This window comes from Acomys russatus, chromosome 13 (assembly GCF_903995435.1).
Source record: "Acomys russatus chromosome 13, mAcoRus1.1, whole genome shotgun sequence".
In the NCBI taxonomy this organism is placed as follows: domain Eukaryota; kingdom Metazoa; phylum Chordata; class Mammalia; order Rodentia; family Muridae; genus Acomys; species Acomys russatus.
Genome location: NC_067149.1, coordinates 42495288 through 42522409, shown reverse-complemented (window position 1 = coordinate 42522409; position 27122 = coordinate 42495288). Strand labels below are relative to the sequence as shown.

The window sequence follows — 27122 nt, the reverse complement described above, 5'->3', positions numbered from 1 at the left end:
TTTCATGGAACATTTTGTCTATTATCAGACTTTTAACATGAAGAAACCATGGCCAGTTTCTAACAATCACAATCTCCTGGTGGCAAGGCCGGCATGTTTTACAGTTTTTGTTTTCCCAAATCTTCGAAAAATCTACAACTTAGCGCTAGAGATGCACAATGTTGTGAATGTGGTGGCTCGTGTCTTCATCCAAGCCCTTGGGCAACATAGGCAGGTGGATGACTGGGAGTTTGAGGCCAGCTTGATCTACAGAGAAAATTCCAGGCCAGTTGCACAGTGAGATCTTATCTCAAAAAAATTTTTTAAATAAATAAATAAAAATCTTCAAGGCCAGCCTGACCTATAGAGCGAGTTCCAGGACAGCCAGGGCTTCGCAGAGAAACCCTGTCTCAAAAACAAACAAACAAACAAACAAAACCCTTATGCCATATATGCATGGTTTGAGTGTTACAAAGGATTTGCAAGGCTCCATAGCAGGTTAGCAGTCTCAGGATGGACCTGCAGCGTGCTCCTCCTCCCGCCAGGGGGCGCCACGGAGCCTCGGCCTCCCCGCAGGCCGCCAGCCGCCTGCTCTGAAGCGCGAGTGCGTGGAGGGGCGGGGGCGGGGCCGGGGCGGAAGCGCGGTCCGCATGACCGAGAGTTGGGAGCGAGGGTTCAGCGCTGCTCCCTCTGTCCTACCGGCGGGCCCTCCCGCCCATGGCGCTGCAGGCGCTGCAGAGCTCGGGCGTGGGCCTGCGCCGGATCCTGGCTCACTTCCCGGAGGACCTGAGCCTGGCCTTCGCCTACGGCTCCGCGGTGTACCGCCAGGCCGGACCCAGTGCACACCAGCAGGTGAGTCCCAGGCCCCCTGTCTTCCCGCCGCAGGCCTGGTACCTGGTCACCCTCACTGGTGCTCGTGTCCCTTCCATCCCCGCGGAGCCCCGACACGCCAAGAGCCAACTAATAAAATGTCCATTCTTCCAAAGTGTCCCTAAGGTGTGAGCTGAATTTGTCCGTTTTTCCAGGTCAGGGTTGGCTGGAACTCACACACAGGGCTGGCTTTAAAGGCTCCTGCTGCCACGCCCAGCAAGTATATATGTGGCAAGTGCACACGCGCCACTGTACACACTTGAAGGTCATAGGACGACTTGAAGGAGTTGTTTCTCTCCTTGTACCACGTGGGTGGGGAGGGGAAAACAAAGTAGCAGTCCCTACTTAAGTGTTTTCAACTATCGTCATTGGAGTTTTCCAGAGCTTTTTTAGAAATTCAAAGACTGGTTTTCTCTACAGAGATTGATTTCATTGGCTTAGGACTCTCACAGTGACACTAAGGAAAAGCCAAGTTTGAAAAATCACATCTAAAGATAAGAAGAAAACACAGAATGATTCTTGGACTTCAAGAAGCTGATGGGCTGGCTGGCGTAGAGGCTGGGCAGGGGCGCTGCACTTACTCAGCTCCTCAACACATTTAACGGGAGTCTAAGTTGGAACTTGAGCCCTGTTACTCCAGACTTGACTGAAAACAGCAGTACAGGTCTCAACATGGTCTGCAGAATTCAGTGTACAGACGGCAGTAGGGCGTCCAGCTCCTGGTCAGATCTGTCTCCCTGTTAACGTTCACTGCCTGGTGTTTGCTTAACTGTCTTCTGTATCCCACCTGCTTTCTCAAACTTGGCTGCATGTAAGGAAGTATGGATCGTGAGCATATGAGAAATTGTGGGCTGTTCTGTTCCACTTACTTCATAGATACGATCATAATTACAATTGTCCATCAGCCTGGCATTGTGGTACACATTTGTAATCCCAGCCTTAGCAAGCTAGAGAAGACAGGTGGGTCCCTGGGGCTTACGGGCTCCCAGCATTTGTGGCAAGCTCCAGGCCAGTAAGAGACCCGGTCTCAGAAAGAAAGAAACAAACCAAAACAGGGCAGATGACACCTGAGAGCATCAACCAGCGTCCTCCAGCCTGCAAACACGGATCCATGCATCTCTACACACACACACACACACACACACACACACACACACACACACACACACACACACACGTGCGCGCGCGCTATTCATGTTACCTCCAAATCTTAACTACTATTACCAATGGTTTGAGATTATCCTGGGAAGACCACAGCCTCCTTGGCCTCCTCCGAGCCACCTTGTGAGTTTTCAGTGAGGTTTTCCTTTGAGCTGAAGGATCCTTCATTTCTCTTCTCTGCCTTCACACCGACAAGTCTGGTGTATTCTCCCGCTCAGCCAGTGCCTTAGCCAAGAACGCCATTTGGTTTTCTCATAATCTCTCCTCCCTCCATTCGGCTCCTCAAGGAAGTTCTTTAGGATGGGAAGATCACCCTGATCTCACTCAGTGCTCCGTGAGTATGTTTGTTACACCGGCATCAGACTGCAGGTCCTGGAGCGCGCCTGGCTGACCGACCTGTGGGGAGCCGTGTCCTCTAAACCGACTGCCTTTTGCCCTGCTCCTCCCTGCGGCGGTCCTCTCTCACATTCTTCAGAACTCGCAAATGTCACACCTAAGGAAAAAAAAATCATTCCTCTTCCTTGGCTAGATCCACTTGGCTCTGAGTGCATTGCGTGTTCCTGCGTCGAGTCAACTTAGGCCTAATGTGTCCATCTTTCGTGGTAGGCTCTTGAGCTCTCTGCCCTGAAACCCATCATAGCTATTTTTTTTTTCTTTCCTTAATGATTTCTTAAGCTATTTTTAAAAATATTTTATGGACATGAGTATTTTTACCTGCATGAATGTACGTGGACCACATAACATGCCTAGTGGCCGCAGAAATCAGAAGGAGGCATCGATGCCCTGGAACTGGAGTCAGAGGTGGTTGTGAGCCACCATGTGGGTGCCTGGGAATCAAACCCTGGTCTTCTGCAAGGGCAGCGGGTGCTCTTAACCACTGAGGCACCTCCCCTCAGGTCTCCCTGGGCTCCACACCCTTGGGCAAAGCGCTTTCTCTGGCCCTTCATTCCCTTTCCTGTACAATTGGAACAGCATCCTTGCCTTGTGGGATCATTTTGGGCACAAAGTGACTCATTGTGTGTCCAGCGATCAGACAGAGTGCTGGCACCACGACACACAGTAAGTGTGTAGTGTGTGGTGGTGCTGTTTGGATGGATGGAAGCCAAGTTAGCATCGCTCTGTGGGGCCTGCTCAGGTTTCCGATGACAGCTCTGGCTCTTCTGACCATGAAATGTGATACTGTAGCACTTAATGGAACTTTCTGTTATTTCCTCGGTGTTTTCTCTTAAGTAAGGAGTGCTGAACTCTTTGTTCCTTCCCTTCCTAGAATCCCATGTTAGACTTAGTGTTCACAGTAGATGACCCTGTCGCCTGGCACGCAAAGAACCTGAAGAAGAACTGGAGCCACTACTCCTTCCTCAAACTCTTGGGGCCCAGGATCATCTCATCCGTCCAGAGTAATTATGGTGCTGGGGTCTACTTCAACCCACTGATCATGTGTGACGGGAAGGTAAGTCCTTCAGGGCTTGGCCTTCGCTGGGCGGTTGTGATTTGGTGGTAGAATCCCAGGGAAATATGTGCGTCCACATTCTCAGGAAACAGCCACACCTCGTCCAGCTTTCTTTGTTTTGTTTTATTTTTGTTTTTTGGTTTTTTTGTTTTTTGTTTTTTTGTTTTTTTGTTTTTGAGACAGGGTTTCTCTGTATAGCCTTGGCTGTCCTGGACTCACTTTGTAGACCAGGCTGGCCTCGAACTGACAGAGTGCTGGGATTAAAGGCGTGCGCCACTCGTCCAGCTTTAAACCCAGGCACAGGCACACCTGGAGCATGCGCCTGTCCTTGGCTGTGACTGGTGTATAAGAACATGGCTGCCTGTGACTTGATGTCATCTTCTCTTTGACCTTTGGCCAAGTAGTTCTCAGGTTTTTTGTTTGTTTGTTTAAGATTTATTTATTTACTTATTGTATATGACTACTTTATACCTGGAGGCCAGAAGAAGGCACCAGATCACATCATAGATGGTTGTGAGCCACCATGTGGTTGCTGGGAATTGAATTCAGGACCTCTGGAAGAGCAGTCAGTGCTCTTAACCTCTGAGCCATCTCTCCAGCCCCTACTTCTCAGGTTTTCCTCTGTTGGCCACACTGCTTTAGTGGGGCCGGAGTTGGGATTCACACTTGGAGTCTGGGAAGTATGGAGTAATGGTGGGACCACTGAGGACCAGGGTAGAGAGAGAGTGATGTCATCTAGGAGGAGAAACAGGAAGTGAAGAAGGTGTCAGGTGTCTGGGTGCATGTGCTGTCATGTGATGGAAGGGAAGTTCTTGGTGTCAGCAGGTGGGTGGGATTTGAGAGTTGCGTGTTGGAGGGCAGGTAGGACGCTTGGATTTCCCCCAAGATAGATTGTCTTATGTCAGGGACCCTACCTGCTATGCAGAACACTTCAGGCACAGGCACTGGTGGTACAGCTTAGTGACAGAGCACTTACCCCAGCATGGGGAGGGGTCAGACTAAACTAAAGCATCCTAGTTTCTCAGAGGGTTGCTGGGGAGGTGGGAGATAGGGGTCAGAGATGGCCTGTGGGTTTGCCTGTGCCAACACTAATGCCAGTTGCTTGGGGAAGTCTAACCTTTACAGGTGTGTGAGTCTCTCCTAGGGATCGTGTTAAATGCAGGTCCAGACTCAGGTGGTCTAGGTTGGAACCTGAGGTTCTACACATTTGACAAGCCCCGCCCCGGTAATGAGCCTACAGTTGGCCACAGGTCTAGGCTGCACAGTGATACAGCCATAATCTAAGGTCATGCCTTTTCTCTTCTATTTTTATTATTTTGTTGTTGTTTTGCTTTGTTTTGATTTTTGAAACAGGGGTTTCTCTGTGTAGCCCTGGCTGTCCTGGAATTAACCCTATAGACCAGGCTAGAGCCATGAACTCACAGAGATCTGCCTGCCTCTGCCTCCCAAGTGCTGAAATTAAAAGTGTGCACCACCACACCCAGATATGCACTAGCTTTTCTGGTCCTCTGCGCACCTGCCTACTCTATGCACTGAAGGAACCCTCAGTTCAGAGAGGGGACAGGACTTCATAAGGTCATGCAGGTAATGACCGGCCCCTGAACTTCAGGCCTGCAGTGTCCATGAGGCCTCCTAGCTGCCCCTTGTCTGAAGCAACACAGCATTACACTTCGTCTTTTCTTGTGCAGACATGCAGTTTGGTTCTTTCTTCATAACTAATAATCTGCCAAGCCTGTCTTTGATTAGTAATTTCCAAACAACATTACAACCTCAAGACCAAATGTCTGTGCATGATTGTGTGCCACAGGGGCTGTACTTTCTAACTGAAATTTGTTAGCTACGTTTCAAATAGTTACAGCCTGAGATGCTGACACAATTGTAAGACTTAGTAAGCTGGGAAATCCACATTGGAGGTTTATACAAATTGTTGTGGAAATTGCCTCATCTGTAATGCCATGTGCTTAGTGCTGATAAGGGAGTTTTCATCTTTGGATGTTAATTTGTAATTGTCACCATTTGAAAGAGTCGGCAACAACACTAACATTCACTGTGGGGAGAAGGCCAGTGAAAACTTTTAATGGAAGAAGAATTTATACACCTACACCAGGTATCGTGGCGCACGCCTATAATCCTAGCACTCGGGAGACAGAGGCAGGCGGATCTCTGTGAGTTCAAGGCCAGCCTGGACTACAAAGTGAGTCTAGGGCAGCAAAGGCTACACAGAGAAACCCTGTCTCAGAAAGGGGGGGGGGGGGGAGAGGAAGAATTTCTGATTTTAGTAATGCAAAAAATGTTAGAGGACCAGGCTGTAATTCTGGGGTCTGATTGTCTATTGGCATCTTTTTATCCTATTTTAATTTTAATTTAGGTCTCTTATTCCTCTACCTCCCTTCTCCATACCAGTCTCTTCCAACATCTGAACACTATGTAGTAGAGAAAGAAGGTTGGGGGAAAGGATACAGTTCTCTTTAGCCACTTGCTGCTGGTTAGGGCCGTTGGGTTCCTTGGGGCAGGTGCAATCTTTGTTTCAGGACGTCTCCATCTTCTTGTCAAACTGCATCAACAGCAACCAGGAGCAGCCGGGGGGGGGGGGGGGGGGGGGGGGTGTGAGGGGGGGGGGGGTGGGGAAGCACCAGCATCCTCCTTCTTTCTCAGAGTCCTCAGGCTCTCTGGGCTCTAGCATTTATTCCATCCCCAGAGTCCTCAGAAAAAAGCTATCTGCAGCTGACAAGGAGCTCCTCTCAGAGCCCAAATGAGACAAATAGTTTGCTGCTATGGACAATCTAAATCAGCCCCATAGCCAGACCTGGGATTAAAACAAAAACATGTTTACATAACTGAGTTTTTAAAGACACCAAAACTTTCTACTACAGTTGTCTGTTATTTAAGACACTTTATCATCTAGGCTGGCTGCAAACTACTCCTGGATTCAAGCAGCCCAGCATTCCACCAGGCTTTGGGATAACAGGCCTGTAAGCATGCATTACTGTGCCCAGCTTCAGGACCTAGGTGCATGCATTACTGTGGCCAGCAGCAGGACCTAGGGAGCATGCATTACTGTGGCCAGCAGCAGGACCTAGGGAGCATGCATTGCTGTGGCCAGCAGCAGGACCTAGGGAGCATGCACTAGTGTGGCCAGCAGCAGGACCTAGGGAGCATGCACTACTGTGGCCAGCAGCAGGACCTAGGGAGCATGCACTACTGTGGCCAGCAGCAGGACCTAGGGAGCATGCATTACTGTGGCCAGCAGCAGGACCTAGCTCACAGTCTGCTGGTGTATTATCACTGTGACACATCATTGACTCACTGGACCTGAATTTCTTAAGATTTACATTGTGTGTGTGTACACATATGTACGTGTTTCAGTCAGAAGACAGCTGGTGGAATTCAGTTATCTCTTCCATCTTATGGGCTCTAGGGTCAAACTCAAGTCATCAGAATTGACTGCATGCAGCCTTACTTCCTGAGCCCTTTCACTGGCCGCTGGCACTCAGTTTCTTATTTCTCAAATGAGGAACATTACCTAAATCATCACTTCTGCAACTGGAAGGATCTAGCATTGAGGAGTGATAATAGATGGTGTCTAAGAGCCATTCTGCCTTTAACAGTCCTATGCATTAAAATACTGGCCATCTCACTTCCTGTACCTTGGGAGCCAGGTCAGTCTTGATGGAAATGTGGGTTTTTCTTTTTATTTGTTTGTTTGTTTTCCTTGTTTGAGGGCCTTTTTGTTGGTGGTGGTGGTAGTGATGTTTTTTGAGACAAGGTTTCTCTCTGTATCCCTGGCTGGCTTGGAACTCACTGTGTAGACCAGATTGGCCTCAGACTCAGAGATCCACCTGCTTCTGCCTCCTGAGTGCTGGAATAAAAGGCATGCGCCACCAACACCCAGCAAGGTGTGGGATTTTGAAGGGTAGGTATTTTAAGTTGCTTAGGAGATGAGTGTCCCGTTCCTGGACAAGACCTTAGCAGGTTCCTCACTTCTACCTGTGGGAGCAGCAGCCTGGTAGTTTTCTCTTTGTCATGCTCATGCCTTCTCTCACAGCTTATCAAATACGGAGTTATCAGCACTGGCGCTCTGATTGACGACCTCCTGAACTGGAATAACCTGTACATTGCCGGACGCCTCCAAAAGCCGGTGAGCCTGTGCCCTTCAGGGTACCACAGTTGGCACAACCATTTGTCTCTGAACGTGACCTCACTGATTTTTGTGAGCTCATAGATATGGAATTGCAGGAAATACAAATATAGGTAGAGTCCTCTTACCCTCCATGAACTTCAGCATCCCACATGTAAAGAGACACCCTGTGATGCTGTGCTGTAAGAGGCGATGTTATACATAACATGTACACATACATCTTCATGCATGTAATAGGCATGTAAGATGCGTAGTGGGCTTTGTCCCAGCTCCTGGTTGAGAGCTCCTAAACCCTTGGAATTCCTGGATGGGACGAAGGGGCCAGGCTGTCACCACTGAGCCACACTCCCAGGCCGGTGATTCCGGATGAGCCTCCCGCTTAGCTTCAGGCTATGGCTGGTTATCCAGCATGTGCTGAGAGGCCAGCCTGCCAATTCCAGGAAGGAGAGGGGCTGGAGACTGAGTAACTCAGAAAAGGCTGGGAATTAATCACTCACACTCAGGTCTAACAGCAGCCGCCGGAGAGCACCCACTGCTCTTCTGGAGGACTGGAGTTCAGTTCCCAGCACCCACATGGGTACTCACAGCCATCTGTAACTTCTGTTCCAGGGAATCCAAAACCATCTTCTAACCTCAGCCCCAGGCACACAAATGATGCACACACGTACATGCAGCTAAACACTCACACCCATCGACCCAGCCAGAATGGTGTGTTTGGAGCAGTGTGACACATATGTGTGCCTATTACACATGCATATGAATATCACACATGTATATGCTTAAAAGTAAACACACAGTGGTGCCTTCCCTGTGTGCTGTAGTCTCTACTTCAGCTAGAACATGTGTGGTGGGCGGGTGTGTGTGTGCTGGGATAGGAACCCAGGGCCTGATGCGGACTGAGCAGCTGACTGATCGTCATCCCTGTCCCAGGAGAAACATTTTTAAATGTCCGTGAGCAGCAGGCACACTGACAGTGTCCCATAAATACTCATAAGAACTAGTTTTATGTTTCATGGTCAGATCATTTCAAGGTCCTATAGCCAGCAAATCCCAACACCGAGGAAATGACTGCAAATGAAAGCATGCAAATACTCGTTCTCCGTCCCGAGCTTTCTTCCTGTTTCTTGCTTTGTTTTCCCTCGAGACATGGTCCTGCCATGTTCCCTGGAGTAGCTGGGACTATATGTGTGCACCAGCATGCCCGATCTAAAGCATGTGAGCAACAGGTGCTCTGCCACTGGGTGACATCCCCAGACCCCTGAAGGTTGCTGGAGTTTGATTTGGGTGGTTTTTATTTTTATTTTTGCAAATTCTGTAGCTGGATGGGACAGTAGTGGCTGAGAAATGAGAAGCCTGAGGCCCCACCCCGTTCCGTCACTTGTTTCCCGGTTGCTTAATTTACACAGTTTGGTTTTTGTCTCTAAATCTCAGCTGACCCATCTGTAGAACAGGGATAGTGATTCCTGCCCTGTAGGAAGCTGGAAGCAGGCTTGTATGCTCAAAAGAACAGGGCTTTTAACCCAACACGCCCAGTCCTCACATGCCTGCTTCTCACCTAACTGCATGGCCCACACTGCTGACCGAGCCCATCTGTGGATGGGCATTCCAAAGTGTGTGATTTATAGACACTCAGAAAATGCTATTCCCAGCGTTCTTGGCTGTCCATAATTTTTTACATAAAAGGAGATTGAACCAAAACGTAATTGTCTCTGTACTATATTTTGCCTGGAATACTTTAAAACTTCAAGATTTATTTTTTAATTTTAAGTAAATGTTTTACCTACTTGTATGTCTGTGCACCACATGCATGCAGTACCTGTAGAGGCCAGAAAAGGGCGTCTGATCCCCTGGAACTGGAGTTATAGAAAGTTGTAAGACACCATGTGGATGCTGGGAATCGGACCTGAGTTCTTTTAAAGAGCAGCCAGTGCTCTCAACTGTGGAGTCAACTCTCCAGCCCTTTAAGGAACATTTTTAAATTAGCCTTAGAGTCACAGATTGAACTCAATGGCCTTGGATTGTTTGTTATGCTGGGAATTAAACCTAGAGCCCCCTGGGTGCTGAGCATGTGTCCTGGGCTTCGGGACCACAGCTGTGCAAAGGCTCTGACATCCTCTTCTGGCCTCTTTGGGCCCTGCACACGTGTGGTGTGTGTTCATAATGAAAACTTCTCATATGCATTAAAAATGAATAAATATTTTGAAGTAAATCACTGAAGATGGCACCCTCCCCTCTCCCTTTGGCTCCCACTCCTGTGAGAATAAATCTGCCAGCCTCCTCCCACTATGAGCCACAGTCGAACTTTTGACCTGTAGGTGGCAGCAAATACTTGTGGCACTTGAGCAAAGCTGGTAGGGTGGTGGTATCTTCTACAAGAAAAAATGAACAAATGTCTCAAGAAAGAATTCTGCAATGTGTGAACTCCTCCTCTTTCTGTTTTGAAAGGCGGCATATCAGATCATACAGTCTAAAGCTTTCAACGTGTCTGGGTCTTGCAAACTTGAAGGAGATTTCTCACCCACTAGCAGGTGTTCAAAAGGAGCGTGAAGGATTTGGAAAGATGGGCGTTTCTAGAAAGCATGGACTGTAAATTAAATGGTTCTTACACTTTTCTGGGCATTGAGAGGGTGGCCACAGGTGGATCTCTGAGTTCCAGGACAGCTAGGGTTACATAGCAATACCCTGTCTCAAAAAAATACAAGAAAAAAATAAATAAATAAAAAGTTCTTATCAGCTTGCCTCATGGTTGAAAAGAATATCTATTTTTATTTCCTGGACAGCTTTAAATTCTGAGTCACTTCCTCTCTCTCTCCCTCCCTCCCTCTCTCTCTCTCTCTCTCTCTCTCTCTGTGTGTGTGTGTGTGTGTGTGTGTCTGCATGTGTGTGTGTGTGTGTGTGTGTGTGTATGTACGCATGTACGCGCGCACGCGCACTCAGGCATAGTGCAGGCCACAGAACCCAGAAGGCCAACACTGAGTTATATCCCAAACCATACAACAAATATTTTTCCAGTAAAGAATCATGGAATTTGAAGTGTTTAAAGGAGCTAGGTGTGGTAGTATAAGCTTTCAATCCCAGCTCTCAGGCGGGAGGGGCAGGTGCATCTCTGAATTCCAGACCAGCCTAGTCTACTTAGCATTCAAGCCCTCCAGGGTTACACAGTGAGACACTGTCTCAAAAAAAAAAAAAAAAAAAAAGAAAGAAAAAGTAACTAAAACAACAGATTTATCGAGAAAAAAATTCATGTGCCATATGATTCATCTATGTAAAGTATAAAATCAAGTGGCTTTTAGTATGTTTACCCTTAGGTGGTTATTTGCAGTGTGGTAGCTTTATGGTTTACATTCTGAGGATAGGAAAAACCCAATGGTACAAGAGACTCAAACTAGGGAGTGGAAGGCCTGGTTTACTACCCCTGGCTCTGCTTGACCGTGGGCTAGCCTTTGGGCATCTCACCTTTGAAATACAAAGACTGAACAATCCATCTAGTGACTCAGAAGGCAGCCAAGTTTCCTCTCTGCATGCTGAAGGAATAAAAATTAGGACACCCCCCCCTCACCTAATCAGTTGTCCTAATAGCCCACAGTCCAACAGGTAGATGAGGCTCCAGCCCTCATGACTTTGAGCACTGACCGCTTAGAGCAGGCACCTGCCTCGGTGTTGAGATGGGAACATTCTAGTGGGAGCCTAGCATCACAGGACTGCACAGGTCTGACGTCCTTGAGGCTAAAAGTTCATTCTGCCTGTCACCATGTTATACTGGAGGCCCTCGTGTGACCTTCTCTTTTTTCCTGGCTTGAAAGGTACTCACAAATCTCCCCTTTGAAAGACCCTTCAAGCATCGCCCTCCCCCTCTGCAGCTGGGATTGCTAATGCCGTCTGTGCAGTCCAGGTCGGAGTATTCCCAGTAGGTACAAACAGCTATTCACAAATCGGAGGACTTCCTTCTTTTCCCAGGCCTCACTGGCAGGGCCCCAAGCCTTTGCTGGCTTTTCACTCTGAACAACAAGTAACAGCGCCTCGGAGACAAGGTCCTAGCTCACCTTTCGTTGGGGAACCAGATTGGCACGTTTCCCCCTTGAGTAAGGACGCTTTTCTCAAATAGCAAGCAGACGGCTCTCAGGCAACACAGGCGGGGCAGCCTTCTTAGGGAACAAGTGGGATTTTGTTAACCAGGAAAAGACGCCCAAGGTTATTCATTTCTTTGCATCATTTAGTTATTTACATCCCAAAATAGCTTCTGATTTCACTGAGTTTCTGTAAAAGCCACGCAAGTGTACACAAAAGAGAGCGAGACGCTGTTAAGATGAGGGTACGAATAGCAGCGTGGATGTCAAGGACACCATGGGACAAATCAGGAGCTGACTAGACCTGGTCTGTTTTCTCTCGGGTTGTATTCCTGGAGCCGTGATTTCATATGGAACGCAAGGTTTGAGCGAGCTAGGGAGCGAGAGGCCCGTGAGATGGCTCAGTGGGTACCGGACACGTTTAATTCCTCAAACCTATGTGGTAGAAGGAGAGAACAGACTCCCTCGAGTTGTCCTCTGACTCCACACGTGCACTGTGGCATGTGTGGACCCATGGATGTGCGCATGGGCGCATGTACACACACGCACACACACAACTGTAAAATTGTAAAGAGAGTTAGGGGATGAGCAGGGGATTATTTTAGAGCCTGAAAATGGGGGGCTATGGGATAAGGTGCCTGGCGTGTGGGAGACCCCGGGCTTAATCCATCCTTAGCTCTGGAAACGGCAGTTTTTTGTTTTCTAGAGGTAACATAGCAGTTTTTAATGTGAGTTTTTGTTATAACCATCTATCAAAATGAGAAGTTCATCCCTGACCGAATCCACAAGGAAACCTCCAAACACATGGAACTTGGTTTGCCTAGCATAGGCTTCACCCTCATTTTTGCTGTCCCTTCATCACTCAGCCTTTGGCTGTCCTAGACTCTTGTTTATTCCTCCTCACAAATGCAGCGATACCAAACTCACCAAGTGTTCCCCAAAGGCTCAATTGGGAACTGTTACCGCCTCTGCATGAGGGCGGAAGAGGTGGTGTTGAGTCAGGTGGCTTTGCCTCACCTGCTCTACATGAGGCTTGCACGTTATAAATACCCCCACCTTGGGTAGCACACACCTGTAATCTCAATGCTTGAGTCAGAGGGGGGCAGTATTAACACAAGTTCTAGGCTAACCTGGGCTATATGACAAGACTGTATCTCCAAAGTCAAAGAGCCAAGAATGATGGCACCTACCTTTATCTGGCCCTCGGGAGGCAGAGGCAGAAGGATCTCTGAATTTTGAGACCAGCCTGGTCTACATAGCAATTTCCAGGCCAGCCAAGTTTACACAGTGAGACACTCTAATCCCGGCACTTGGGAGGCAGAGGCAGGCAGATTGCTTGAGTTCAAGGCCAGCCTGGTCTACAGAGTGAGTCCAGGACAGCCAGGGATACACAGAGAAACTGTGTCTCGGGTGGGGGAACAAGATAGGGAGGTAGGTTTGGCTTATTTTCAATAAACTGCCGTTAATTCTAGAAAGGGGGAACCAGTGGAAGTCATACTGTGCACAAGAAATCCAGAGGCCTGCTTCGGCCTGGACTTGTATGCAGTGTCTCTTTCCATCTTTCCAGCAAACTTGTGGGATTCATGGTCATGGAAGTGGGAAGTGCAGGCTTTAAATCTGGGTCTCAGAGCAGTGCACTTGGAGTCAGGAGCAGCTCCTGCTGCATAGGAGTGCAGTGGTTACTGTGGGTTTGTGATGACTCTGGGCAGATCTGAATCTGGACTTCAGTCCTGCAAAGTAAGTAATTGGTCCTCAGCTCACACGGGTGGTAAATGCCTCATCTTCACTCTAGACAACTTCGAAACCCAGTCTGTGGCTTGTCAATATTCCCTTTATTATTTTTATTTATGTAAATGTGTGAATGTCAGCCTATGGAGCTGGAGGTACAGGCGCCCTGAGCCACCTGATGCGGGTGCCAGGAACTGAACCCCAGTTCCTCAGAAGGGCAGCAAGTGCTCCCAATTGCTGAACCATCTCTCCAGCCTCACGATTGTTCTTTTATAGCTGATTTTGTTTCTCTTCCCTTAGCCAAGTATAAATCTATGTTTCTGGCAATAATATAATGAAATATAACTACCCAGGTTTCATATGGACAAGAAGAGAGTAAATTCTAAATAAAAAGTAAAACGCCATGTTCTGCTGTCACAGTCAGTGAAAGAATAATGAAATTATAAATTTGTAAAGTGTAACTGCTCCAGGACACTTGTCCCTTTCCAGAGTCCATGGTGAGTCTCTTCATTTCAGAGCATTAGGGGCTGGAGAGATGGCTCAGTGGTTAAGAGCGCTGGCTGCTCTTGCGGAGGATCTGGCTTCCATTCCCAGCATCCACTCTGGGCCTCACAACCACATGTAACTCCAGTTGCAGGGCACCTGACTCCCTCTTCTGGCCTCTGCAGGCACAGCACGCACATTTTGCACATACTTACAGCCAAGCAAAACACTCACGCACATGAAATAATTTTTACAATAAGAATATTGATTTTGCTTTCCATGAAATGATGATTTCTATTTTCTGTGTCACAAATTCTCTGACTTTGATGTTCCGCAGAAGACTCTGGGGTTTCTTGTTGGCCGGGAGTCACTGGGCTTATGTTTGACGGCAGGCAGAGGGGACAGTCATTGTTTAAGTATCGCCTGCCTCTGCAGTGCTGCTTCTGAACAGTCTGCTGTTTCCAGGTGAAGATCGTGTCCATGAACGAGAACACAGCTCTTAGATCCGCCCTGGATAAAAACCTGAAGAGCGCGGTGACCACAGCCTGCCTCATGCTGCCAGAAAGCTTCTCCGAGGAAGACCTCTTCATAGAGATTGCTGGGCTCTCCTACTCAGGTCTGTACGGTACATGCCCGGGCCATCCCCAGGGAGAGTTTACGGTACCAGACAGCTGTTAGTACATTTGTGGTGTGGCCCAAGCACATGCGTCTCTAACCAGTTTGTGGGTGACCAGTGCTCCTCCAGGGATCACAGTTTGAGAACTGCTGCCTGCGGTGTTCTCTGCATGCACCATCTGCCCACCCCACCCCACCCCTATTTTGGAACTGTGTTCTCCCAGATAGGCCACACACACCAGTTTGTGTTTCCTAAGAGTAAGATTATCTTCATGCCAGCAGTGTTCTCTGGCTCGTGTCATGTCTACATGTGTGAAGCTTGCACACATAAGCTGCTGCCTCTCACACCATCCTTGACTTGGCCGCCACCTCGGACTCTTTCCACACTCCACTCCGCTGTACCAGTGACAGTGCAGCTTTCCTTTCTCCACCATGGATCATTTGTGTACTATTTGCCTAAATACTCATTTACTTTTCCTTTCCACCAATGCGTCCTTCCACCTTGGCAAAGCCCCCTAACCCTCAGTAAAGTCAAGAGGGCCACTGGGGACAGAGTCTTGTGTCTTACCCTCACTGCAAGGGGATATCACAGTCACCTGTTGAGCGCAGTAGGGTTCTTTACAGGGGACAGCAAGGTGCTTCCCCAGCATGCTTTGGTTCCATCCCAGCACCACTTGCACACACAGATCTTTAAAAAAAATGATGCTTTAAAAGAGTTGTTTATAGCCAGCAGGTGGCTCAGTGAGTAGGAGTGTGTGCCACGGAGCTTGATGAGACCCACATCATGAAAAGAGAACCAATTCTGATGAGTTGTTCTCTGACTTACACACACACACACACACACACACACACACACACACACTGCATAAATTAAAATATATAATATTTTAGTTTGAGGGCTGAGAGTATAGCCAGTGGCAGAGCACTTGAGTCACACAAGCAAGACCCTGGGTTCAGTCCCCACAACCACAAAAAGAGAAAAAGGCTTGAAAATGACTCCCTTAAATAAATACCATTTCCCAGTGTTTACATCAAGGAACTCTGAACACACAGCAGTGGTGCGCCTATTCCCTGAAGCCCAGTGCAGATAAGGTTTCGTAGAAATGTGATGCCATGAGGGACTTAAGAGGCCCCGTTCTCCAGTCTTCTTCCTAAAACTCATCCCTCACAGCACAGCTATAATTGTAGCTGGAGAGAAAGGAAATGGGCTCAGCTCTGCCTTGGCAGCCTCTCACTTTACCTGGCAATGTCCCACCCCCTTGAGAGCACAGAGGCAGAGTGGTCTCGCTGTACACCACATGAACAGGCCTGGGAGCGTGAGTCGGAACAGCCTCTTAGTAGCCCAGTTTCCTCCTCTAAACTCTGCTGGAAAGGAAAAGGGCCCCCATCCTCTCTGCCTGGCTGACTGTGGGCCGATACGGGACTCCTGTGTTTGGCCTATAGCATTGCAGTCACTCCATCATTCCCATAAAATAAATGTCACCGTCATGCTGGGTGGATTCTGGGAGTACTTATCTGTAAATGTTGAACCTTGACTGAAGTTTCTGAAATTATATAACAGTTTTCACCTATTGATGGACTGTTTTCTTTCCTTTTTTGCCCCTGAGAATAGAGCCCAGAGCCCCCTGCCTCTTGAACACAGACTCCAACACTGAACCCTAGGTCTTGACCTTTTAAAAATGTATTTTTTTGGAGACAGGTCTCCTGTAACAGCAGTTGGCCTTGAACTTGCTTTGTAGCTGAGGATGGCCTTTAACCTCAATACCACCTGCCTCTACCTCCTGGGATTACAGGCGGGCACCACGATCCCTTCCCTGCCCCTATCCCCCACCCCACCCCCATTTTCTTAAGTGAACCTTCAAACTGCCCCAAATTTGCAGCTGGTTTTTCTTCTGGAACTAAACTAGTGAGCAAAGGGAGGATCCGGCTACACAGGGAGACCTCACCACGGACCGCCCCGGGCAGTGTGTTGAAGGGCTCGGTTTCCTCCTGTCTTTGGGGCTTCTGAGAACCCACTGTCCTTGAACTGCTCAGTTTCTATCCCTTTGGCAAATATCCAAATCTCCCAAGTTTTCAGAACGTTCCAGCATTTAAATTGCCCCATTTTATAGTCTTCCAAGTTGGAAGCTGTGAAGTTTAATGTTTTTCCTGGGCGCGGGGGACAGTTCACTGTGCTTGGACAGGTTCCTGCCAGTACTTACTGGCAAAGGCAAGCTCAGCCAGTATTAGCAGGAATAGCAATAAGCCTGTGCAGCTTGGGTGGCACTGAGGCCCACTCTGCTGGCAGCATTCCCATAAATGGCAGGTAAGGAAGAATTAGGAAGATGAGGTAGCTGCCAAGCCATTAAGTAGTCCTGAGCAGTGACAGAAGAGAGCCTCCTAATGCATGACAGGGTCCCCTTGAGCTTTGTTATGTAGGTTCACAGTACTAAAATGACCAGTTTCTGGCACGGATCCTGGTCTAGCATTCACTGGACCATATCCCTGCCTTAAGAAGCTGGAGATAGAATTCTGCTGTACAGGGTCAGTAAGACAACTCAGCCCATCCTGCTTCTGTAGAGGACTCAAGTGTAATTCCCAGAACACAGAACCACCTATGACTCCAGCTTCAGGGGCCCAGCACCCTCTTCTTGCAGCCAAAGGCACCTGTACTCACACATGTATGTACACACACAAAACAAACACAAATCTTTATAAAAGAAAAATGCCAGCACATGAAACAGACAAGGAGATGTTTGGAAGGAAATCTGCTGGCGTGCCTGGAGCCTGTGCCTACGGCAGGAGAAAATGGCATTGTTATGCAATGGGAATAGCCCCAGTGATTGCAGAGATGATAACTAATCAAACAATGACTTTTCATTTGGGTATTGTGTTATTGCACCATTCTACAGATGCAAGAACTGAGGCCCACACAGACTAGCAACCCGACACCCTTTATCTAGTAGCTGGTAGCCTTTCTGTGGGTGCTTAATCCTTTCAAAGACCCCCCTCCTTTTTTTTTTTGAAAACAGAAATATGTATATTATAAAGATGAGATAATACAAAGCTACACTGACTATCTCATCTATAGCTGTTGCTTCTCATTATTTATGTGGGTTATATAGACTTCCTCAGGCTAGGGCCCTGTCGTTTATGCCACCAGTCAGTGCTTGACACTTAGCCCTCTTCATAATTTTTATTGATAGTTCATGCAAGTCCATTTGTATAAATTACTGGGTAGGAAAGGGCAAAGGGGCCACTGATTGCCTGGAGTCTGTCTCCAAGCTGGTGTTGAACTGTCAGTCATAAGCTCTACACAAATGCTTGTTGAAAGTGTTGGACAATATTAGGCGAGCACCTAGGCCAGAGGGTTGATGGACCCCGTTTTTCTAGCTCTTTAGGGATGACAAGACTGCCAGGTGCTTGTGTGAGAGAGAGCTGGCTGCCTTCAATGCCAGAGCTAAGAGGAGACCTGCAAGTGGTGGGCTCTGCAGAGAGCCAGCAAAGGGCCCACTTTGTGTGGACCTCATCACCAGGGCCTGGCCGGGGTCATGGGTGCTGGGACTGGGTGACAGGACCCCAGCCTGAGCTGCAGGTGTACACATAGCTACTTGTGGCCTCCTGGGAGGTCTCCTCCCACCATCACTTTGTCATGGGCCTGAGTCTTTTAGTTCTGGGATTACAAACTGTGGGTCCCAGCTACATTTGTGTGCTGGGGTCTGGCTGCTGAGTCAGAGCTAAGGGGCGCCTAGAAGTCGATCCTTCAGCAAAGGCATGGCCATGGGTCTTCTCAGGTCTCCCTCTGGTGGCAGACAGGCCTCTGACCTGTGCTGGCACCCTAGTACCTTCCTCTGCTTCTGTTCTGTTTCGCTTTTTGGTTGGATACAGGTATGTATCTTAATTTTTTGGTTTATCTTTAGCCTTTGTTTCAACCACTAGTATGAGACCCCACCCCCAAAAAATGTCTTTTTATCACGTGTGTATGTTTATGTCCAACACACTGTGCAGACACTGGACCCTTCCTATGCTTGTCATTCATACCTGATACCTGCGCAGTAGGTGCTCACTGCATCTGAGGATGGGCGAAAGGTCCTGGCCTGAGCCGTATAGTGAGCCTGGTTCTTCATTCCTCCTCCCTGTGCTCAGCCATGTTGCATTTGTCTGAGGTGAAGGGGAAGCGTGTCTGTCAGCAGCCCCTCGGCATGCTCTGCACCAGAGCTCAGTAGGACAGCACTTGAAGAGCCAGGAATGACAGGGCAAACGTAGGAGGATCGTGATTCCCAGGCCAGCCTGAGCTGGGTAGCCAGTTAGGTAAGTCTGCAGAGACAGCCTGTCAGCCTCTGCCTGAGGCAGGGGTATGTAGGGGGTGACGGAGATGGTGGGTGACTGTTAATGGCTCAGGGTTTGTGTCGAGAGTACAGAATGTTCTTAGGTTGATTTCGTTGCTCTTAGACATACTAAAAATATTGAGTTGTCACCTCAAGTGAGTGCATTGTCTGCTGTGTGAGCTCAGAAACTTCTTAGAAAAGTAGATGTTTCATTTCTGCCAAAGCAGATCCTGGTCAAGCTGCAGTCCTTAAACACTGCCACATACAGACCTGCTCTGAAACCTTTGCACGTTGCCTGCTGCACAGAGCTAGCATCTGTGTCTCCCCAGGGTCCAGTGCAGCTTCTGGTACTTAGTAGCTACCCAAATACTCATTGTACTGAAATGACATTGCTACTGCAGTTAGTGTAAAAAGGCAAAGGTAACTAGTAGCTGTTACTTAAGACCAAGGGCGTTGCCTACCCACTGCCCTTTCTTACCGGCAGTATCTGCTGACTGCTTAACAAACGTTCTTTCATCTGTTTCCCAACTTAAACCTGAAAGAACTGAGGCTGGTGTGGTTGAGGTATCTTACAGAGCAGGAAGCTGGCTTAGGTGGTATCTTAGTTAGAGTTACTATTGCTGTGAGGAAACACCAAGTTGGAGAGGAGAGGGTTTATATAAAGGCTCACACTTCCACATCACTGTTCATCATCCAGGGACATCAGGACAGGAACTCAAACTGGACAGGAAGCTGGGAGCAGGAGCTGATGCAGAGGCCACGGAAGGATGCTGCTTACTGTCTTGCTCAGCCTGCTTTCTTATAGAACCCAGGGCCACCAGCCCAAGGATGGCCCCACCCACAATGGGCTGGGCCCTCCCCCATCATCACTAATTAAGAAAATGCCTTAGAGGCTTGTCTACAGCCAGATCTGATGGAGGCACTTTCTCAATTGAGGTTTTCTCCTTCAGACAATCCTAGCTTGTGTCAAGTTAACATAAACTACCCAGTAGAGATGGAGATTGTGAGAGTGTGTCTTTTGAGGTACTATAGCCTCACTGTAGCCCAGGCTAACCTAGAACTTGGGATCTTTCTACCTCAGGAAGATTAAATAACTTGACTCAAATCCCCATGGGGCATCACTCTCCTGAAAGCCAGACTCTGCACTGTGCAGCTGCTCCGTCCTCCTTGTTCAGCACGTCTGAGTCACGGTGCTGGCCAGCTAGCTACACGGGGTTTCCAAGCCTCAAAGCTCGGCTCCTGCCCAAGTCCGAGACAGATTTTCCCTCTGTTGCTTATCCTGACAGCTCCCTGGGTAGAAGAGCCAAGGGGTAAAACCATCAGCAGAGACACAAAATAAAAAGCAGTAGGTCTGTTTCTCTCAGTGCCTGTGTTTGGCTGCAGAGGGATTTCTGAAGGGAGGAAACCTTCATAACCTTCAGATGTGGATGCTGTGCCCTTGTCTTATTCACTCCCATCCTGAAGAGATGAGTAACCCACCAGTTTGCTCACCTCCCTTGGGCTCGAGCTGCTGCTGCAGGACTGCTGTGGGAGAGTGTAGCTCCGCAGATGGCTGGCTGCACCTTGCCTGCACCAGACGGCCTACCTCCCAAGTGGCCAAGGATCCAGAGCCGAACAAGCCCAGTCCTTGTTCTTGGAGACCAGAGTGTTTTCTGAGACCTTTCATCTCAGCCATCACTTCATGGGAGAGTTTGGGTTAGCTTGCTCCTGCAGTTTGGTCAAGTCCAGCCCTTGCATTATAAAGTTACTGCCTCACGCGTAAGAACTTGAGTTTACAGAAAGGGAAGAAATGACCCGAGCTGGTCTTATACTCCAGGCTAGTCTTTTCAGACCCAGAGTCAGCCGATGTCTCAGTCCTGTAATGATCGAGAGGCCACTTTTGTATTTTCTGTTAAATTTTTATCTTGTTTTGTATTTATTTTTATGTTTTATGTGTTTGCCTACACATATGTCTATGTACCTCATGCATGCAGTGCCCTTGGAGGCCAGAAGAAGCCACTGGATTCCCTAGGCTGTTGTTACAGGTGGTCGTAAGCCATCATGTGGGTTCTGGGAATGGGACCTGGGCCTTCTGGAAATGCGGCCAGTGTTCCTAACCACTGAAACATGTTTTCAGCCCCTATATGGTGGCGGCAGCGGCGGCTGCTGCTGCTGCTGCTGTTGTTGTTTTAATGTCATAAAAGCATAAAGACGGTGGGGAGAGGACTTGGTGGGTAAAGTGCTTGCTGAGCAAGTGTTAGGACCAGAGTTTGAATCCTCAGAACCCTTGTAAAGAGCAGGCAGGTGTGGTGGCTGTTGTAGTCTGCCCTGACCCTCCCCCATCCCCTAGCAGGATGACCTGGAATTGGTAAGCTCCTGGTCCAGTGGAGACCCTGCTCAGTAAATAAATTAGAGAGCAACAGAGGACAGTGGCCAACCAGCCTTCACATGCATGTCTGTGCATGTACCCACACATAAAAAGGCACGTGGATTGCACACTAATCCAGCCACCATTCCACTCACACTTGATAAGTCATTTCAGCCATGTGTCCCATGCATTTTCAAATGTTGAGATATACCACCGTGTCAGAAGAGAGGGAAATGACAGAGTAGAGGGAAGCCGCTGCCTCAGCCATGGGCACCCTGGCACGGAGAGGCAGATGTCTGGGCATCCCAGTCCCCTCACCCGTCAGACTTGGAATGGGAGAGCATGTGTAACGCTTGTACACACAAAAAGCCTGTTACCAGGCAGGTGAGATCTTAGTGTGTAAAGGGGCTTCCCTCAAGCACCTGGCAACCTGAGTCCATCCCTGAAAGAGCCAGATGAAGTGTCTTACATCTGTAATCCCAGTGTTCCTTGGTAAAGGGGGAGATGGAGCCCAGGGACCTCCCCGCCTGGTGCGCACAGTGTGGCAGAAACAAGAGAGCCCTGCCTCGGCTCGGAGGAGGAGAGAGGGACGCCTCTAACCTCCACATACATGCCATGGCATGGGTGCATTCACACACACATGGACATAATTAAATGATTGAGAAATACCATTACATGCCTTTGTGGTGCTAAGGCTAGAGGCCTAGGCCTTGCTGGTTGTAGGCAAGCACTCTGCCGCTGCCATCCTTCAATTTAGGTCGTATCATTGCCTTATTTTGTATATATTTTTTAAAAGGATTTTAAATTTTCATTTTATGTGTATGAGTGTTTTGCCTGTATGTTTGTGTGTGTGTAGCACATGCATGCCTGGTGCCTGTAGAGGCCAGAAGAGGATGTCAGATCCTCTTGGACTGGAGTTGTAGACAGTTGTGAGCCACTGAGTGGGTGCTGAAGTCCAAACCCTGCCCTACACAAGAGCAGCGAGCACTCTCAAATGGCTGAGCCACTTTACCAGCCCCTCGTTTTATATATTTTTGTCAGATTTTTCCCGCCCATTATTGTGTAATCATTGCCATCGCGCTGTGTAAGATGACTACGTTTTAGTGGTAATGTACCTGCAGAGCACGGGCGTGCCATCGCGGTGTACAGCTGTTTCCTTATAAGTAATGCTGCAATGAACTGTTGGAACTGGGTGGGCCGGGGTGGGGATTAATCAGACAAAATGAGCAGAAATGAGGAGACATATCTTGGCTCGTGGTTGCAGAGGCTTCCATCCGTGGTCAGCTTGCTTCGTTGCTTTTAGGCCTATGGTTAGGCAGCAGCGTCGGAGGACATCACTGTGAGGGAAAGCCATTCATTTCATGGCAACCAGGAATGGGAGAGAGGACACGCCGCCAGAGACAGAATATTCCCTCCGCAGGCGTGCCTCTTGAATAGCCCATTTAAAGTGTGAGCTCATCAGTGGAACTACCCATTGACAAGTTAGCACCCTCACAGTCCAGACCTTCAACACATGGGCTTCTTTCCGTGTAGGGGAGAGATCCAGCCTAAACCCTCACACTAGGGCCTGTGTGTGCTAGGCAAGTACTCAGTGGCTGGGCTGTTCCCTCGGCCTGATGAGCAGGATGTTTTGTTTTGTATGTTACATGTAGCATGTTAACGTGCAACCTAAGAGATCTCAGGCACCAGTGCTTGCTAGGCAGCCACTAGAGGACACCATCTCCTACTCTCCACTCCAGGCTTGCTCTCCAGATATGGGTTTATTGATTAACTTATTTCCAGAAGGACTTCAGCAAATTGTGATGTCAACAGGAGTATTGAGACACCCTCATTAGCAATCCCTCGGCGTGTACTGTGTGACTCACAGTAAATAGTAAATAGTGAGGAAAAGCAAATGCAGCCGAACATAGGCAACTTCTAGACTCGCACAGGCAGGCTCCGTCTGCACCAACCCCAGCTTCCGCAGGCTCTGTAGGAGGCTGCTTTTCTGAAGCTCACCTTCCTCAGCTGCATGCCCATCACTGTATAATGTAAGTTGGTCCTTTGATGCTTAAAAAGCCAGCGAGTCTTACTCCACTCTATGGTGCACGGTGCATGCTGTTGGGCCTTAGTGTCTCTTTGGTATTGCTGTTTGCCCAGTGCCATAGGCGAGGCAGTTACTAAGAAAGGATGTTTGCTTTGGTTCCCAGTTCTGGCCAAGGTCATAGGGCCTCATCTGGTGACCTTGCTGGCAGTGTGCCAAGATGACACATGGGATGGAGCAGGTTTATGTATATCTTCTGTGCAGTAGACTATGAGGCCCCTCATCCAGTCCTGGGGACTCCACCATGATGATCCTGTCTAATCATAATCACGCCAAAGGCCATGGTAGGGTAGTTTCCACTCCCTTTCCTCACAGTAGAGACTACACCCCTACTCCCCAACAGGAGCCTGGAAGGAGACATGCCACACTCATTCCAGTGTAGACAGCTGCATGATTTTACTTTTCCCCAACAAGCCAACAGGTTTGCTCAAGGAAATTCCACTATGGCAGGCCATAGCCTTTTAGAATCCTTCTACTCCCAGAAAGAAAAAAAAAAAAGAATTGGCAAAGGTAACATAGGTTCTGATATAATTACCAACAGTGCACTCTTCACCACCAACCCCAAAGTGACCTCCTTTGAGTGACAAGTTCTCTCACCATCCTACTCCCAGGGGCCTCCTCAGCAGCTGTGGCATCCGTCTGCCCAGTGAGGGCTTCAGTACATCACTCATGGCACTTCAGCGGAGAGTCCAGCCTGTGCCAGCCAGGAAGGTGCTCCACCCGTGCGGCACATAACAACAGCCTCTTGCGTTCACTCAGTCACTCCATTGTACCAGTCTTCCCTCTAGGATTGACAGAGCAGTCGCCTCTCATTTGCAGCAGAGGTTGCTACAGTGTATGTGGTGGTGTGTGCCCAGAACCCCAGTGGAGCAGGAATTGAAGGACAAATTGGGTTACGCAGCAAGTTTGAGACCAACCTAGGCTTCTATGTTGCCCTGACTCCAAAGGCCAAAAGTAAACAAAATAGAAGTTGCTCTTTTTCTTTCAGAGAAATTATTTTGTCATCCCCCCCGCAATTCATCCTGTAGCAAGCATTAACATTCTTCATTTCTCCCTACTTGAATTGTTTAAAGATTTATTTTATGTGAATAAGTGTTTTGCCTACATGTGGGTCTTTGAATCGTGTGTATGCAATGCCCTCAGAGGCCAGAAGATGGCGTCAGAGGAGTTACAGGTGGTCGGTTGTGAACTACCAGGGGTGCTGGGAACCTAAATAGTCAACAACTGGCCACGGGTTTTCGTAATGCTTGTCATCAGCGCCGAGGTTTCCATTACTGGAGAAGCAAATCCCTCCAATGGTCGGGCCAGTGTCCTTGTGTGATGAGATGCCTGGGCTTTAGCTAACACTGTACAGTGTCTTGTGACTTCAAAGGCTCTTTCTCCCCAACTCTCCAATTCCTCGTAAACCGTGATGGCCATTTTAAAGAAGAAAAGATGTGATCTGCTAAGGGATCCTGCCACACTCCAGCAGTGAGCCACCATTGTTGACGGGTCAGGGTGTGGATTCTTGGAGGAACACTGACGGTCCTGGTTGTTTTAACTAGGTGACTTTCGCATGGTGATCGGTGAGGAAAAAGCAAAAGTGTTGAACATCGTGAAGCCCAACGTAGCCCATTTCAGGGAGCTCTACGGGAGCATATTACAGGACGACCCCCAGGTGGTGTATAAAATGCAGCAAGGCCAACTGGAGGTGAGTGTGCGCGGCCCTGATTCCTACACTACCAAAGGACGCGCTAGTATTTACTTACGTTTTCTGTTGTAGGCGTAATTGAACCTGTGCCTCACACACACTAGAAAAGTATCCTATCCCTGAGCTACATCCAACCCTGCTGGTTCTTTTTATTTTGGGACAGGGTTTTTCTAAGTTGCCCCAGATGGTTCTGAACTCACTCCAGTGCCCTAGAACCCTTAAACCTGGCAGTCTTCCTGCCTCAGCCCTCCAGGAAGCTGGAATTGCAGGCCAGGGCCAGAGGCTGGTGGCAGGAACTGTCTTTTTACTGTTGCTAATTTTTTTTCTTCTTAACTTTTATTTATTTTTTTAAAAATTTTACTCGCTTTACATCCCAGTTGTAGTCCCCCCAATCTCCTTCCAGTCCCACACTCCCTTTCCCCCTCCCCTCCCCCCTATTTCCCTCTCCTAGTCCTCCGAGAGGGGGAGCTCTTCTCCCCTACCAACTGACCCCAGCCTATCAAGTCTCATCAGAACTGCCTGCATCCTCTTCCTCTGTGGCCTGGTAAGGCTGCCCCACTGATCAAAGAGCAGGCAACAGAGTCCATGGCAGAGTCAGCCCCTGCTCCCTTTACCAGGGGACCATATGGAGACTGAGCTGCCCATCGGCTACATCTGAGTGGGTAGCCTAGGCCCTGTCCATACGTGGTCCTTGTTTGGTGTATCAGTCTCCGCTGGCCCCCCTGGACCCAGATTTGTTGGCTCTGTTGGTCTTTTTGTGGTGCTCCTGTCTGCTCCGGGTCCTTCTATCCCCCCACTCATCCACAGGACTCCCTGAGCTCTGCCCAAAGTTTGGCTGCGAGACTCAGCTTCTATCTGCTAAGTTTTTAAGCTAACAACATAACATTCTTCATTGGCATTTTCATGCATACACATGTCCTTATACTTTGTTCTCTTTCACACCCGCACGCTCTGAGTACCCTCACCCACTTTGTAGCCACCATTCTGCCTCTTACCGCATGGACTCCCAATACCCTCTCTACTTCCACTTTCCTTAAGATGCCTCTCGTCATAGTGAGGCTGCCTTATTTCCAGCCGTCCATTTTTCTGAAGTTACCATGTTTTCATATTTCTTTATGGTTCCATTGAATATCTGTGCTACATTTTCTTTCTTTTTTTTTTTTTTTTTTTTTTTTTTTTTTTTTCTTTTCTTTCTTTCTTACTATTTTAGGCAGTCAATGGCAGCTCAGGCTGTTCTTCAAGTCCCTATGTAGTCAAGGATGATCCTAAGTTCTCTAGAGTGCCAGAATTCAGGCTTGTGCCACCATGCCCTGCTTGTATCGGGCTAGAGCTCGAACCTGGGCTGTTTGCGTGCAGGGCCTACATGCCAGCCTGTAGTAGACTTTCTTCATCCATTCGTCTGCGGGTGAATAGCACAGCTGGTTCTGTTTTCTGGCTAGGGTGAGCAGTGCAGCAGTAAGATGGCTGTGTCAAAGGTTCCTGTGTGTAGTGGCAGTTTGGAATTTCAGTTTCTTTAAAAACAAAAAAATATTATAAGAATGTGTTTTCATTTTAATCCCAGGTGTAGGGATATAAGGCTGCTTCAGATTGTCCGCAGTAGGTGACTATGATTTGCCTCATTCTTGAGCAGAAGTGTGGTTTTGACAGCTGCAGATAATTTTTGAAATAGTATGACATTTAGAACTCTGGGAACTTTTCAGAGGGTGTATAAATTTGAAGGCCCCGAGAGGCAGGGTCCAGTGGTTGTTGGTCATTTAGTGAGGTTGGTTGCGATTTGCTAGTACAGTCCGTGGTCAAAGAAAAAACAAAAAACAAAGAAGTTAGATTTAGGGGTTTTTCCTAATTCATCTCTCCCCTCTATCCTTGTTTCTTTCCTATCTAGTGTTAGGGGGTGAAACTAGGGGAATATGAAGAGTGGAAAAAAGAACCCACAAAATAAAAAAAGACCAGCCACACCTGTGTTAGACTCCTTGAGGAAGCACTCAGGAGCCAAGGCAATGCCAGGTCTTGAGGACTTTGGTTCGTTAGACCATTTGTTGCTATTCCGACCTTATATTGCTCACCAGGTGACATTAATGCTATTTAATTGATTGGGCTGGCAGGATGGTTCAGTGGGTAAAGACATCTTCCAAGCCTGATGACCAGAGAGAGTTAAGCCCCAGGAGCCCACATGGTGGAAAGAGAGAGCCACCTCCACAAGTTGT

General features: G+C 48.4%; 1 protein-coding gene across 1 annotated transcript in view; it reads left to right on the top strand.

Annotated features, from left to right (window-relative positions):
• Nucleotides 1-606: 606 nt before the first annotated feature.
• The window catches only part of Tamm41 (TAM41 mitochondrial translocator assembly and maintenance homolog), a 37609-nt gene continuing 11093 nt past the window's right edge, over nucleotides 607-27122 (top strand). The window contains exons 1-5 of the mRNA XM_051155110.1: nucleotides 607-831; nucleotides 3278-3460; nucleotides 7506-7598; nucleotides 14342-14492; nucleotides 24773-24918. Coding sequence (XP_051011067.1) covers nucleotides 697-831; nucleotides 3278-3460; nucleotides 7506-7598; nucleotides 14342-14492; nucleotides 24773-24918 — 708 coding nt within the window. The 5' untranslated portion in view covers nucleotides 607-696. The remainder of the gene's footprint in view (nucleotides 832-3277; nucleotides 3461-7505; nucleotides 7599-14341; nucleotides 14493-24772; nucleotides 24919-27122) is intronic.